Source organism: Saccostrea cucullata, unplaced genomic scaffold (genome assembly GCF_032062105.1).
Source record: "Saccostrea cucullata isolate Sc308-1 unplaced genomic scaffold, CSIRO_AGI_Scuc_v1 ctg10973, whole genome shotgun sequence".
NCBI lineage: Eukaryota > Metazoa > Mollusca > Bivalvia > Ostreida > Ostreidae > Saccostrea > Saccostrea cuccullata.
Window position 1 is genome coordinate 2,442 of NW_026921334.1, and position 16,502 is coordinate 18,943.

The 16,502-nt window shown below is 32.9% G+C and overlaps 2 protein-coding genes across 2 annotated transcripts; both read right to left on the reverse strand.

Moving 5' to 3' along the window:
• Window positions 1-1,305: 1,305 nt before the first annotated feature.
• On the reverse strand, window positions 1,306-5,303 carry LOC134259745 (tetraspanin-18B-like). The gene is made up of 7 exons (XM_062742347.1): window positions 5,161-5,303; window positions 4,416-4,646; window positions 4,208-4,282; window positions 3,975-4,082; window positions 3,419-3,610; window positions 3,161-3,244; window positions 1,306-1,448 (listed from the first exon to the last, which is right to left on the reverse strand). Exons 1-7 carry the CDS (start codon window positions 5,218-5,220, stop codon window positions 1,332-1,334), a joined length of 867 nt encoding a protein of 288 aa, XP_062598331.1. The 5' UTR covers window positions 5,221-5,303; the 3' UTR covers window positions 1,306-1,331.
• A 2,486-nt stretch (window positions 5,304-7,789) lies between these two features.
• On the reverse strand, window positions 7,790-14,895 carry LOC134259746 (CD151 antigen-like). Its single transcript, XM_062742348.1, has 8 exons — window positions 14,763-14,895; window positions 12,967-13,114; window positions 11,757-11,987; window positions 10,445-10,519; window positions 10,089-10,199; window positions 9,254-9,445; window positions 8,422-8,505; window positions 7,790-8,090 (listed from the first exon to the last, which is right to left on the reverse strand). The coding sequence occupies exons 2-8, from the start codon at window positions 13,027-13,029 to the stop codon at window positions 7,998-8,000; spliced, it is 849 nt and encodes a 282-aa protein (XP_062598332.1). The 5' UTR covers window positions 13,030-13,114; window positions 14,763-14,895; the 3' UTR covers window positions 7,790-7,997.
• Window positions 14,896-16,502: the final 1,607 nt, after the last annotated feature.

Consider the following 16,502-nt stretch of genomic DNA (forward strand, 5'->3'; position numbering starts at 1 on the left):
ATTCTTTGATATTGCTTGATTATATTCGGTTACCGAGTTTCCTGTTTTAAGATTTTCCCTATCGAATGTATTGTGTTTTGAATGACTTATTAATAATTTTTTTCTTTTCTTTCAGTCGGTTTCTTTCTATTTTTGGGAGTTAAAACAGGATATGGCCTGACCCCATGTTGGAACTACACACTAGCAATGTTGATAATAAGCACAATTTTCATGCTTGTGGATTTTTTCTACTTATTGTACAGAAGTATAAGACAAGGTTGCTTTCCAGCAAATGATCCTAACCAAGCAACGGGTCATCAGGTGAACTGGGCGAATCAAGGTGTTTCAGTAATTCTGTCACAAAAAGGAATGCCTGATCAATTACCCTACCCACCACAGTCAAGAAATACTGAACTACCGATGTCTGATATTCCTAAAGCTCCCAATGCTACCATTAATTATCAGAAATAATTGATTGAATATTTGCAAAAGTTGCTATCTAGTAAGATGGTAATTGTAAAAGAAGCATTTTATACTGTCAAAGAAGAATTAAATAAAGCAACAATCAGTAGATTTTGTCTTCTTTGAGTTTATTCAATGAACGAGATGGTATTGTGTTTTTAAGATAGTTTTCAATTTTTTTTAACTATTCATATAGTATTGTTTTATCAACTTGTTTGCCTTGAATGGTCCGTCTATCTGCGCCTTACTTAATGCTCATGGAGGATGTTACCGGTCAAAGGGGAGGCCAACTCCTCTTAGGTACCTGACCACACCTCTGGAATTTCCATGTATCTGTGCTTTATTCCTTCATTAGATGTGTTTTGTTTAAAGTTTTTTTTTTTAGATCGACCACTGTTGTTATCTTTCCTTATTATAATTAAAATCGAAATTGTATATTTAATTTTCAGCCATCATGTGAAGTTTTATTTTAAAATATATATATATTTCAAATGAAAAATATAAGACATTTACCGAATTCATTTAATCTTTTTTTTTTTTTTTTTGAAAAACCATACTAAAATTAAACAAAAAATATAACAATTGCGCAACACTGATACAGTGAGAATATATGAATGTGCATACGTATCAAAGTTTTAAAAAGTTTTAACTATTACAATTCTGCTTAAAACGCAAAAGAAACATAGTCACCTGGGTTAGTACCTATGGTATCTTTTTTAGTGTTTCCATTTCTCTAGAGCAATATGCTTACAAACAACCATACGTCCACCCAATCTTATTAACAGTATATCAAAGTTCCTGAAGATTTATGTTTTTGAAGTCAAGCATCATTGTCAAAAAGATAGTATGAAGAAGGTCTTCTGTTTGAAGATTTTTTTAAAATAGATGCTTCACGCCTTTTCCTTGCCAATCTTTTTGTCTTTCGAGATGTCCTCCACTTTGTCTATTGTGGTGTCATTGTAACGGTTATTGTGGTTGTTAGATACAGCAGCCACCACTGCTAGAGCCTACATAAATAATAAAGAGATGTGTTAGATATACACATAACACGTGGTTTATGTATTTATTTTCATAAATGTCGATAGCTATGCCGATTGTCACTGAACGCCACAATGAATTTTCCCCCACACATCACAAAGTTGAAAGTGATTTGAAAGTCGGGCATCAGACCCGAGGAACATTCAAGTAGGCTGGCCAAGGATAGACAATTAAGAGCGGGGGATTTTTTTGTGCCCTACACACCAAAGGGTGTAAAGGACATAGATGAAGAGATGTCAAGATTACAAGTACAGAGTACAGTCCCGTAGGAAGCAATTTCAAAGGCCCTTAAACTAAGCATCTGATTAGTAGAATTCATTTAATGTCCCTTAAACTCAAAAATAGAATAGCATATAGTTTTGATCTGTCGGCGCGTCTGTCTGTTTATTCGCAAAAACTTGAAACTTCAATGCTCATTACTTTGAGTTATAGCAATAAGATGTTTTAAACATGTAATTTTATTTCAAGCAAAGTGATCTTTTTCGGGGTGATAGGGGGAGGGGGCATATTTAACCTCTTGACCTTGGAATTTGACCCACTTTAAAAAAAAATTCTCAAACTTTAATTAACATATACCTTAGCGGTAATATTTGAACTGCTGGTCATAGAGCTTTCATACTTCACATGTATATTTCATTGTGATGAGACATTTACTTGGGTACAGAGTCTTCTTTACCTTTTGACCCTGATTTTGGAATTTCTTCTACTTTTGAAAAATTTACATTGGGTATAACCTTCGTACAGTGAGTGTCAGGGGGCTCGATATTTCACAGGGGTATTTCTTGTGACAAGGTCATTCTTGCAAGTGATTAATGACAATTTTGACCCTTTAATCTTAATCGTGGAGTTTGGCCTACTTTGAAAAAAAACTACGCCATAACGTTAAATACTGTAGTTAGTGGTAGTACTTTTATATTTTATATGTGTATTTATTGTGACAAAACCTTCCCTTGAATACTATATTTTTTACCCTTTGACCTTAAAGTTTGGCCTACTTTTGAAAAGCTTTGACCTTTGCCGTAACTGCTGTTGCTAGAAAATTTATATTTTACATGAAGGCCTATAGTCCTTATGATAAGAACATTCCATTGGCATCATTTTACTTTGATTTAGACTCTTTGAACTTGAGATATACTAGAGGTTGAATTTCTTTTTAAAAATATTTTCAAGGCTGGCACAGCGTACTAGGAATTTATGTATCACAATTTTTGTTCTTGTGAAATAGTTTTCTTTTGGGTACCACAATACCTTGGAGTTGTACTTGCATTTGAGAAACTTTAACCTTCCATCATTTGTTGTACTAGGACATCAACATGTAAAAAAGGCTCTTGTTTTCTGGGTAACTGTAAAATTGTCTTAATATAAAAACAGAACTTGAATAAAAACTTTACATTCCACGTTTTCACTAAAAGAAGAGATATTTATTTGGTTCTGTTTGGTTTTGTCTGGGCATGCTCTTCCTTTTCCTAAAGCTGAGGACACAGATTTTCTGAATTGCCTGCCAGGGTTATTATAATACTTTTCTAGCATTATCTGCATAGTAATGTTTTTGATATTTCTTTTTTAAAGTATATACTTTATAAAATTAATGCTGACTTCTAATGATAATAAATTCTTTGTCAAAATAACTAAGAGTGTAGTTTCTACATTTTGTTTAAAAGTTCTTTTTAAATGGTTTTACCTCAATCACCATGACAGTAATTCCGACGGCGATGAAAACGATATAGTAGGCACTAAGAGAATTATAAACTGCATCATAACAACCCTGAAAAACGTAGCAAAAATAAAATTTAAAACAAACTATTTCTAACTTTTGTAACAACTTATTTTTAACTCTCTTTGAAAAATCCGAAATTAGTTGTTGATTTTTAGACATGAGTTGGAAAAATACAGAAATCAAATATGATACAAAGTAAGCTTTTTGAAGATTAACATATACCGTCGTATGATAACCGGAAGTGACACTGTCCGTGCATGCTGTGTTCGTGTATGTTGAGTACGTTGATTCTGTGACTCCAGTACAACAGAATGTTGGGATTTCTTTACTTCCGGCGGCACCGGATGTTATCCAGGCTGACGTGTCAAAATCATTTGTAGTTCCAGTGACAGCATTCACTGCACAGCAAGACATCTGAAACCAACAAAGTTCTAAATATATTACAATATTGTAATAGTAACAAAGGTACTGGTTCACTTTCAACTTAAATTATGTCTATATAATTATAATAAACTTGTTTCTCTGAAAATAAACACTTGCAGAGAATTACAAAAAAATATCTAAGAAAAGTGAAATAAATGCTTTTTTGGTCTTACAATAAAAATGTGTACATACAAAAACTTATGTTTTTTTTTTTGTTCAAAGTAAACTGTAGTTTTTTCTTTCTATCATTAAACATTAACATCATTACATTCAGTTCATGAAAACAGTGAAAGAAAAGTATGATAGTCGAATGATTGCATTGGTCGTCTATTTCTCTCCATCGTTGTATTCTTACCAGCATAAACATATAATTCCAGGCGGTTGAGGTCTCGCTAGTTGTTAGGTCATTAGATCCGTAATTGTTTAATAGGGACACTAGTTCTGTCTTCATCCAAGACTGTAACTGTTTGGATAATACAGAGTTATCATTAAGCTGTTAGCCCAGAACTTGTGTTTCGTAAAAAAGCAGTTCTATTCTTCTTCATTGTATATTTAACAGAAGTGTATTTGCAATTGCTTTATATTTACCTTGGCATTACTGTCGAACCACATGAAAACTGCGAACACTTTTATTAGAAAAAGAATCAGTACTATACCACCATACTGAAAAATAAGAGAAAAAATTAAAACTGTTTGACCACATTTTCATAATTCAGAGTTTATTATACGTATGAATAACTTGTATTGTTTATTTTCTTAGAGATGCAATATGGAATAATCTATAACGCTTGCTTACTATATCAAGATATCCTGGTTTCCCTGTGCAAGCGCCACAAAGACCAAGAATACTGACTAAAATGACAAACGTCCCAACGACTATGAGTGACACACAGAGTGCGATGATCATTTCTCCGAGATTGATTCCCCCAAATGTCAGCTGCTTCATCAGTGGCAGTACTTTATCACTTACTACGTCATTATTGACCAGTACAATGACCCCTGGTACGATCAAAGCGAGGCCAAATATCTGAAAAATAATAATTTAACTCTGCAGAGCAATTCAAATTTGAATCTGTGTTTTCAACAACCCTTTTAATAGTATATCTCTAGGGTTGTGATGAATGAAATATGAAGATAACTAACAGTAAACAAGCCCAAAAGTCTGGAACAAAACACATTAATAGTAGCAAAGTACAAGTAAATACAGACTTAAAACGTCAGAGGTCGGATCAGGATAAACATAGTTTTCCCTGATAATTCTTCTAAAATTCTTCAGAAATTAATTTCTATAGGAGGAAAGAATCGAAATCAAACTATTTTTCACCAGTTCATAATAAATGTTTCATTAAAGTTAACGTGGAAGAATGAAACAGCCTTGGCATCAAGAGATCTTTATAAAATATCAGATGATGAATATATTTAAATGGCTGATTCAATCGATATCACAGACTTCGCAATCGGTTTTTTTATATACCAGCCATGTTTTATCCAATGAAAACTACACTGAATGGCACCTAACAAAGATTTTGAAACATCCTTACCAGAAAAATTACGTTGATTACTTTGAGGAAAAGGGGACCCCATTTTTCCGTGAAACACATCTTTCTTTTTATACTCCACTTCTAAAATAATTCAATAAAATGATCAATAATTAGAGTGAAGAAGAATCCAAACGATCAAAATCACTTTTCAAATCCAGCCGAATAATTATACATACTGGTATTTAAATACCTGTAATCCCCGTCAATATCTAGACCAAGAAGGTCAACATTTTGCAAGGCTTTAAAGTTCTCTGCTTTCTTCAGGACATTGTTCTTTTAGAAAATCGTGATCAGTATTTAGTTCATTGATTATCAAATAATACGAAAAACTTGCTAAGAAGTTAACGAAAATAGATAACCCCCCCCCCCCTGGAAACGATAGTAACGGCTTTATTATCTTTATCAAACTCGATCAATGTATGATATTCAATATCAGAAAAGTAGAGGTTAGGGTTAGCTTTAAAAAAATTGTTTCTTTATTAAAAGATGAATAATTTGCTAAAACGTCAAAAAAGTAAAAATATGCACTTGACACCACTTATGTGTTGTTTCCATAGTTATACTACAATGCAGGGAGTGATTCCGATTGTTCTTTTTCAATCTGCGTTGCAAGATTCTAATTTTTGCAGTCTAGATATTCTAAACTTTCTTTAAGAAAAACATTTCAGGACTTTGCATAAATCAAAACAATTTTATGTAGCTACACTGCTATACCATGCCATCCATGAAAATCTAAATTTATTCTTTAAGAATAAAGTGTCATTGACTGAAGAAAAAGTCTTTTGCAGCTTTTAACAGTTTTATTGAAAGGGCTAAGTAGCTACAGAAGAAGAGCTTTTAAACAGCAGCTTTTAACAGTTTTATTGAAAGGGCTAAGTAGCTACAGAAGAAGAGCTTTTAAAAAGCATCTCATAAACAGTACAAATGAAAACTTATTGCTGCACCTAGTCACATAATAGTAATACCCTTGAAGAGTGATCCCATTTGATACACTCCTTTATATAAGGGAATCCACCAAAGTAGGCACAATAGCTATTGTCTAGTTTGCAGAAAAGTTACTCATACATAAACTAAATTGATGAGCTTTAATGCTTATGAGAGTTGGTGTTCCTTGGGCATATCATGTTTGAACTTTGTCATCAAATACAATCGATCATTAAGTCACTCGATGACTGTCGTTTTTCATACTTATTGTCAAAACATAATTAATGAACTGAATTGTCGACGGATTTTCCGTTATCTCCCGATCATGACAGGAGCACAGGACGAGTGTGACCGGTCGACAGGTGATGCTCATTCCTCCATGGCACCTGATCCCACCTCAGGTGTTTTTGAGGCCCTTGCTTGGTCTGCTCCTGATTTTTATTGTTTAATGGACTCTCGAGCTTATATGATTGTATGTTATTGAACGTCACATTCGAGATATTTTTCCTCTTCAACGTATACCAGTGAAAGCCTTAAAAAAATAAACTGAGCATTCAAGCGCATTATCAAGCAGTAACGGTTCTTTAATGTCCCAACACATATCGTGACATTGGATATAAGATACCACAGAGTCTGACACATCTGTTTTATACTTGGATATTTTACTTGAAAAAAGTTAGACGTTAATGGTTATCTAATAACCAAGCTATATGATAAATGTAATGACTTTAACTTTTCAATCGTCAGCTTCCCTTACTTATGCAGCAATATACTACCTTCATCACCTGCATACGGATTTATATATCTCAATAGATTCGATACACAAGAGCATGCTCTACGTATGAAAAATTTCTAAAACAAGGTAAATTATTGACGAATAAACAAGTTGAAGAAACACGAATATCAGCAGTCTCGTTTAAAGTCATCATTTTGTAAGTTCTTATGTCGATACAATGACCTTGTCAGCCAAATCAGTTTATCATTGAGTCAAATGCTGACTGACGTTTTTCATACTAATTGTTAGTCCATTATTTATACACTGAATTGACGACGGGATTTTCCTTTATTTCCCGATCATGACAAGGAGCAAACGGCGGGTGTGACCGGTCTGCAGGGGATGCTCCCTGCTCCATGACACCTGATCCCACTTCTAATATTTTGGAGGTTCGTGTTTGCTCTGCTCCTATATTGTATTGTTTTATGTACTTTGATATTGAATACTGTTCCTTATCTCCATATCCTTCATATAACAAGTTTTAAAGCTGTCAACCAATTAAAGGCTTAATATGATTTTCACTTCTAGCGTAAGACGTTTGGTAATGAAACAATCAACGCCAATATTTACGTCTTAGGTTTGACGCGGCGGGAAGAATACAATGAAACTTTTGTCTCCAATCACGAATCGAATTGAAGGCCCTACTATGCACTTCAACTTTACCGATGGCCTTCAGGATGAAGAAAAAAAATGATATAGCTACTGTGTCAAATGTAAGGGTAGTTTTTTTGGAATCAGGATATTTTTTTTAAAGAAAAAACACCTTGGCTGTTTTACAGGTCTGTCTTTGCCCTGATTTGTATTGCTTAATGGACTTTTTGGGCTGGGATACTGTCATTAATGTTTAAGAAACAAAACACTGGTTAGTTTCTACTCAAAAACTGTATTGTAAAACTAAATAATTATATATATAACCTCTTTGTTATAATTGTTAACAATTACAACAATGAATTAAAAAATATGAAATTCCTGAATAATTATTTACAGATATACAAATAGTACATATATGGCAGAAAAGCACCTAGGTTAATCCACTGAAATGCTTTATTTGGCATCACATCAGCAGAATTTCTCTTCGATTCTGTTAAGAGATGACATTTGTGGAGTCGCCATCTTTGGATTGAGTCACATGACTCTTTTATGCCTTTTCCTTATTTCTTTTTCTTCTTTGTTTCTCTTCTTGCTTTGTCTTGTAATGCATGTAGTTTGTCGCTGTAACAACAGCAAGCGCCTGAAAATAAGCAAAAAAACTGACAAATATGTCATAATAGTGGAAGATGAGTGTTACTTAACTTACTTTCGAAAATATCTCTATATCCAAAAATCAGACGGCAATTCTTAACATCTTTTCAAAATATAAGTAGAACCAAAATATGTTTTATATGTCATATTTTAATAATAATAATTTTTGGATAACATGTTGTGTTATTTGTCGAGAAGCATAGTTAGAGCATAGTAAACAGAGTAGTTCGTCCCGTCATATTTTCACAAATTCTCACATTTGCCGAGTGTTTTACATGACATCAGCTGTGATCGACCGAAGAAGGTCACAAAGAACTTACTTCTATCACCAGGATAGTTATCCCAATCACTATGAATGCTATTGAGTAGCTGTTTAGTACATTGTACACTGCATCGTAGCATCCCTAAAATAGAAGCATATATAAATAAAAATAATTACTAATTATATCTCAAATGTAAGGCCTAAATGATAGAGGAAGAACTATTTTCAGGGAGGCAAGCAGAGAAAAGACGTACATTCTCTTTGATTTAAACGATGTGGTTATGCACATCAAGCAAGTAATACATGCATGTTCAGATAATTGTGCTTTCAGTAAGATGACTTTCTGATTGAGGTGCAGGGATCAATCGGATATTTTTACTGTCTTTTCTGCCGATTACGCTAAACAGTTATTATGGTTATACATACTAGTATTTTAGGTACTTGTACATGTAGTATATGGTATGGTCCATAAACGCCAAGGACAACTTTTTTTTTTAAATTTCAGACCTCAAAATCATGTTGTCAAAAGTCCGAGTGCATTCAGAAAGGTCTTTTCGCAAGTCACATAAATGTAAATTATAGAATCCATATCTTCTACCACTGAAATATAATGCCGGAGTATGAAATTCTAAAAAGTATAGACCAAATCAAATTCTGGGGTCAAGAATATGATGTTAAAAATCAGTTTATTCCGAAAGGTTATGTCGCAACTAATACACATGAGAATTATAAAAATACCATCTTTACGTTCTCAAAAGATATGATCAAGGTCAATGATTTTGAGACAACCAAACTGAAGGTCAGACTGAAAGATAGAAGGACGGATATAACTGATCTGAGCTTTGGCGAAAGCACGGGTGGCAAACCCCACGTTTTTCTCTTTCCCTTACTGTTGTGTAGTAGTTAGCTGTGACGTCGACAGTGCATGTTGTGTCGTTATATGTGGAGAAGGACTCTGGTGTGACCCCCTGACAACAGAACGTGGGGATTTCTTTACTTCCGGCTATTCCACTGGTTATCCAGGGTGTCTGGTCAAAATCATTTACCGTTCCATTAAGTGCATTTACAGCACAACAGGACATCTGAAAAATATATAAAACAATACATGTACTTGAAATGTAAAACAATTTTTGCAGAGATTAAGATAATCATAAGGCCACAATTTTTAGCGTCCACCTGCGCCTTGGTTTTTGACACCCGATATAAGAAAAAACACACAACATCAGGAGTCCTGAAATTGATTAATTTAGGCAAAAATGTTGAATATGTCAATTTCTACAAATAATTCTGTACAGTAAGTTATATTGGGTGTATTTTAAGCATTTAATCCCTTGTTTTGCTTAAGAATAGATATTTCTTCTATTAAAGCAAAAAATCATTTGAAGGGCGTTATTTTTGTGACTTTTAAGCCTGTGTTTTATGTTTTGGCTTGTGTGTTTTTTTCGAATAGGTAGGTTTTTAAAAGATGGGTGGACGCTAAACAGAGAAAAAACTTGGAATGGCCTAAACCACAGAACGTTGTTACATGTGGCAGCAAAAAAATTACATGTAAAGAGGCGCTTGATAGCTGCAAACGAAAATTCAATTGCAAACAAAAATTGCATGTTAGATAATGTTTTTGTTTACTTTTTGGTATCGTTTTGGAAATAATGTTTCATGTCTTAAAATTTCAAAAATAACCGTTTGTGGATGGGAGCTATACAAGTAAGATGACTTCAGACTGACCGACATAAACAGGTAGTTAAACGCGGTGGAGATCTGGTCGGTGGATAAATCGTCTGCGGCGTAGTTGGACTGTAGTACTGACAGAAGCTGTGTCCTGATAAACGACTGAAGCTACACCAGGAAAATAAGAAACAAGGAAGAGATAATATCCAAAATTAATATAATTAAGCCTGTATCGTGAGGTAATCTTCTAAGTTAAAAATCACAGTGCAAGATTTGTACACTACTGAATTGAACTTTTGAAAAAAGCAACACATCATCAATAAGATAGAACTACCATACTTACTTTTGCTAAATATAATAATATTTTCTTGCTGTCATGTATTAGTAAACTATATTTGATATAAGGTACTCACTTTAGCATTCATATCAAACCATAGAAATACTGCAAACAGCTTCCCAACGAACAAAATCAGAACAATGCCAGCGTACTGGAAGAAACAGAAAGCCAATAATGTTGAAAAACTCAAACCAATTCAGTATAACAGTTTATTAAAAAAATGAAAATAACATAACGATACTTTCAGTAAGTGAGCAAGAATAGCAGAAATGGGGAAAACTTAGTAATTTTGCAAAAGTAGCGCTTATAAATGTTTAATTACTTGATTGATATTTCACAATGTGTTTCATCGATTTCTTTAATGAATTTAGAAATTAAAAATTGTTATATTTTTACAATCTTAACATGGCTTAATGAAAATATTTTACTGACTTTTCTATCGTCAGCATCCCTTATACATGTATATGTGTAATAATATGTCCTTATCGCCTGAATATGAAGTTTATATCCCAGTTCAATCAATAAGCAAAGGCTCGCTCTACTTACGAACAATTTCTAAAACAAGGCAATCTATTGGCAACATTGACAAACAAGTTAATGAAATAGGGAAACAATTTTTTTCATTTAAAGTCAACATTTCGCAAGTTTCATAGACGATACAATGACCTTGTCAACTAACAGAATTTTGAAATCTATCAATAAGTCGAATGCTGACTGACATTTTTTCCCCACTAATTGTTACACAATAGCATAGTCGTTACTAGTCTAAAACATAAAAATATTGTAAGATTAAAAATGAAGAAAACGACCAGTGATCAATCTCATATATTTAGCACAGAAAACAACTCGAGACCAAGGCAAAAACACATTCCTTGAAAACGACTAAGCATTTTTTGTGGATCGGTCGCACCTGTCTTGAGCCCTGATTATTGATCAGATAGGAATAGTGATTTGTAGCCAAATTAAGTATAAAACAATGACCTAGCAATAGATTTAAAATCAGTCTCTATTCGACCGAACGATAGGTTGCAATTAAGATGTCATTTGGCGAAAAAATTTCGAAAAACTGAATTATACAAAGGTAGAAGAAACTTTGTTAAATCAACCTATTTGTAAGTAGCTTGCCCTATTTTAAAATCTGATCGTTCTCAGAGATGCTCCTGCACACCGAATTCTTTGAAAGACATGAACTCTATATGTAGGTGATGCTGGAGTTTTACAACATAAGTATGGGAAGCTGACGACGAAAATGTAGAAGCCATCACTTTTGACATATAATTTATTTCTTAATTGGCCATTATCCTGTAAAGTCAGTTCAAATATTAGATAGAAGTGACAGTCTTTAAGAAGACACATCTGTAAAGCATAAATATCTAACTTATACGTACAATGTCCAGACAGGCTGGTCTGTTACAAAAGGCTCCAATGGCGCCCAGGCTGGCTATGATGAGAACGATTGCGCCCACCACTATAAGAGACACAGACAGACTTGTGGCCACGTCCCCCAGGTTATACCCTCCGTACGTCAGCTGTTTCATCAGGGGGAGGATGTTATCGTTGATCAGGTCAACATTTGCCAGTACCATGATCCCGGGTATGATAAGGGCCAGGGAGAAGATCTGACAAAAAGCATGGATTCTATAAAGTACTATCATATGAATAAACGATAAGAAGAAAATAAAGATTTAAAGAAAGAGTTTACTGCTTATTTGAGAAAATATTTCTTTACATGTTTTAGAACATCCAGTAAAGCTTCATTCTATGATTTATTTCAAAACGTTAAATGTGTTATTTGTCAAAACAAAGGATTCAAGCATGATTATATTCTTAATGTTTATTCATTCAAACATGTAACACATTTGAGCATTTGTTAATTTTCACTTCTTGGAACTATATAATGCAAACAAACCTGTATTGAAATATTTTCAAGTTAAATATTTTTGCATGTCATCAAGATCTTAAAGAAAATCATTTATATGTTGTTTTTTTTTCTCCGAGTTGACAATATACTTAAACATTGTTGAATTACATATATGATTTAAAAGTTTTATTCGTAAATTACTTTATAGAGTAATATTCATAATTGATATGATATACTCAGTAGTTTCATAAAATTATACTTGTTATGCACAGATCTGAATATGTGTAAATGGTTTTATAATTTAACAATTAAAGTACACTCATCAAAAACATTTACAATGGAAAATACAACAAAATGTTTGATGACGTGCATGTTGAATGCACTTGTGAATACTTACAATAGCAAAACAATTTGTTAACTTTTTAAAAAAAATTCAGCGATCAACTTTCTTTTAAATTTAACTGTATTGACAAGAGAATATTTATGAAGGACAGATATATAAAGTTTATTTTTTTTCATAATCAAAAGATAAGCTTAATTTTCATGTGAAAAGATTTTTCTACCATTGCTGATTCTGATGTTTGAATCTTGCAGTTGTTCAAAGGTTCTGACAATACCTCAAAATCATTTTAAAATTGCCTCTACCATGAAACCTTGGTTACTTATCTCGATATAACTCTACAATAGAATTAGGACTATAGTTTCCCCATACTCTACCTCTCTTTTTTGAAACTTACTATAAAGATGACGTTGATGACCTTCAGGAATATAGGGCCCCATTTTTCATCGGAACACACCATGATGACAGGTGCCTTATGAACACCTTGCTTGGTATATCCTCACTTCTACTGTGTATTCGAGACTACCAGGATTTGTTCCTCAAAACTGAATAAAAACATAAAAAACACTGTAGAGATAAGTCAGAGGTGCTTTCTCCCCCCGAGGCCCCTGATCCCAACTCTGGAATTTAAGGAGCGTGTTTTATACCCTCTTCACAGATTTGTTTGTTTTAGGGACTTTTCGAGATATCACTTCTTTGTTATCCTCATCTTAGTCATTCACAAAAATTAATTCTGTTGGTGGTTATGTTAGGTTATCTGAAAACATTTATCTATATTTACAAGATCTAATAAAAGAACTATAGTGAATATACAGTGAATATAGTGCACTTTGTAAGAATAAGTGTATCTTGACTAATATCACATTTTAGAACTGCATTCCTGTTGACAACACCTGATCCCATCTCTCATGTTTCGGAGGTCCGTGTTTGCTCTGCTCCTATTTCGTATTGTTTCATGGACTTTTGATCTTGAATACTGTTCGTTATCTCCGTATGTTTTATTTCATGATCTTGTACTGTAGTGATGCCTCTTGAAGCTAAAAATTATTCCTCAATGAATCATACAAATATCTGTATAACTTTTATAATTTTTGTGATGTAAGAGTGAGCATTTACATGTACTTATACCATTATTTAATTGGTTGTAACTACTTGTTATGCTTTCCCAGATAATTTTTTTAATTGAAAAATTACTTTATCATATATGTAACTTTGCTTTATCAATAACTGTGAATTATTTCCCTTCTCTTTCGTTAACATTTGTGCATGTTTCTATCAAAAAAAAATTCTAGATACTCCCAAAAGAAGACTATTTCGATTGTTTTTGGAAAACATTTATATTAGTCTTCTAAATCTGTGGATTATTTTTATCTCTGTATTTGTCCACGTCGGTCGATTTGTGTTATTTCCTACCCCTAGTGACGTGTTAAACTGTTGTGATGTACAGTCTGTTATAATGTAATCTTCTTAAGGACAATAATGTTAGAGGGCTTTAAGCCTGACTGATTCTACCCAATACAAACGTGTTCCTTTTAAATATTTTATATATTTCATTCACGTTTTACGACCCCAAATAAACAGAAGTTGAGAAATAACAACGGGACGGTCGTCTTAAACATGCATATTATTACGTTCAGTTCTGGTCAGGAGCCCTTTTTTCCGTGTAATTGTTTGTTTATTATATTTTATCTTTGGGGGTCATGGGAAATTAGATAGCCATGTATTCTACATTCTTAACCTTTGTTTACCTTAACATTTTATATGTTTAAAAAAAAATATGGTTGAAAAAGCTCAAATCTATATTGATTATGAAGCATTGATAATGATCCTCCTTTACTCAAAAGCAAACAAAAAAAAACCCCATAAAGGTTACATCTGCCTTTAAATTAATGAGTAAAATTAAAGCTCTTTTAGAAAAAATGTGGAAATTGATACATCACTATTCGAAGTCCAGGCGGGCTTTTGGAAGACAATTTCCTTACTTCCTTTTTGATCAGAAAGCAAAATATTATCTTGACTCTAATGAGAACGTAAAAATACGAACAATAGCTATTCCTGACTTTATTAGTAACTCACTTTGTTAATAAATCGATTTATTTTCTACATGATGACGTAGAGAAAAGAATGTCGATATCTGGACGTCAGAAAGCTGAAACTAGAGATAATATCATCTTTTTCTTGAGTTTCTCCTACCTTGTATGGCGTCCACAGAATCCTCAGAAATTCTATTTAGAAGGATGTTTTACGTGGATAGTTTATAAATAGATCATAGAAGAGCCAGCCATTGCCGTGTCATATTATCCTTTTTTTATTTAAATACCCCAGCTTGAACAGATCCATTAGGAAAGCGAGACCACTCTCAGAGAACTTACCTGTATTCGATAATTTCATCAAACCAAAAAAAATTAATTAAGAAATGTTCACTTTATCTAAAAAATAATGATAATTATAAATAAAAAGCTTCACAGTTCCAATGAAAAAAGTATTTTCAAATGTGTAATGTCACTTAGAGTAATTTATTATTACAATATATATATAAATCATTGATGTAATCACACCAAGTCCGTACAAACGCAAATGCTTTTCACTCCAGTTTTAGTAAAAAGTTTTAATAGTTTCAATAGACGGATGAAGAAAAGGAACACGTTTTAAAGAATAATCATAGATGAAATAATCTATTATAATTTGAAAATTATGAGCCCGATGCGTTGTTCATCTATAAGGAATAAACTTATTCAAATTTGTTTTAAAAGCAAAGGCATAACAATTGGTAAAAAAAAACACATTAGTCAAAATACGACCCAACGATAGATTGTATTTGCAAACAAAGTTATTCTATCATAATGCTGACTTTAAAAGAGGGTGTTGAAATCCATGAAACATGAACATATTTGTCAATAACAGGCCTCGATTTAAAATTGATCAGGCATACTCAGAGCATTCTCTTATCTTATACTTACATTATAATTAAGGAATGAAGCTTATTTCAACTTATGTTATCCGATATAACATAACTTGGGGCAGTTTACGCTTTATAAACCGCGAAGCGGTTTATAAGAAAGCGTAAACTGCCCCAAGTTTTGTTATATCGGATAACATAAGTTGAAATTAGCTTCATTCCTTATAATTTAATTTCTGTGTAGACAATGAGGCAATATTTCCTCCGGAAAAAGTCTTCAAATTGAGCATTATTTTAAAAGTAACGTCAAGCGGAGTAATACGTTTTTGACGTAACTCATTGTGACGTAGGCAAGTTATGTTATACAAAATGTTATATGTTCCTCTGAATGATTCAGCCAATGAAATTGCTTGATACAAGTGAAATTAAATTATTTAGTTATAGAACATTATAATTTGGATAATTTAAACACCATATGCAGGTGATAGAAAAAGATTGTAACATAGGTAAGAAAAAACGAAAATAGAAAAACCGACGTCATATCGTCTGCAGTGCAGTTTAAATGTTAGTTGGCCGTAATCGTTCAAAGTCATTTCAGTCCAAATATGAAACATTTGGCAGACTCTGTGGTGTCTTTTGAGATACTCCGAGTCAGTATAAGAATTGAAGCAACTATTGGTAATTAAAAAAAACGATGTAGATAGTTCCTAATGTCGAGTTGAAGGCACAGTGTTTTTCTACTACTTTGTAGAAGTTTTTGAATACAGATTGCTTCATATGAACATAAAAATAAGTCAACTTATAAAGAAACACAATATGTTTCCATGAAAATTCCAGTGATGCTTTCGAAGACCTGTTGTCAATGAGGAAAAGCATCCTTATAGAATCAACTTCAGAAAACAAGTGTCGAATAGGCGTTATTTTTACCAAATTAATTTCTTCATGACCAATCGCAAAATGTGGCAATTTTCAATACAATACAATATTGTATGGTATTGTATTGTGTTGTATTTGTGGGAGAGTTAAATTTCCCC

Coding starts and splice junctions, on each gene's coding strand:
- LOC134259745 (XM_062742347.1), bottom strand. CDS start 5,220: ATGTGTTTCACGGAAAAATGGGGTCCCCTTTTCCTCAAAGTAATCAAC. Junction 3,611..3,974: donor GGAATTATATGTTTATGCTG/GTAAGAATACAA, acceptor TGTTGGTTTCAG/ATGTCTTGCTGTGCAGTGAA. Junction 1,449..3,160: donor TTACTGTCATGGTGATTGAG/GTAAAACCATTT, acceptor TTATTTATGTAG/GCTCTAGCAGTGGTGGCTGC.
- LOC134259746 (XM_062742348.1), bottom strand. CDS start 13,029: ATGGTGTGTTCCGATGAAAAATGGGGCCCTATATTCCTGAAGGTCATC. Junction 8,506..9,253: donor CAGCTAACTACTACACAACA/GTAAGGGAAAGA, acceptor CTTCTATTTTAG/GGATGCTACGATGCAGTGTA. Junction 8,091..8,421: donor TAACTATCCTGGTGATAGAA/GTAAGTTCTTTG, acceptor GCTTATTTTCAG/GCGCTTGCTGTTGTTACAGC.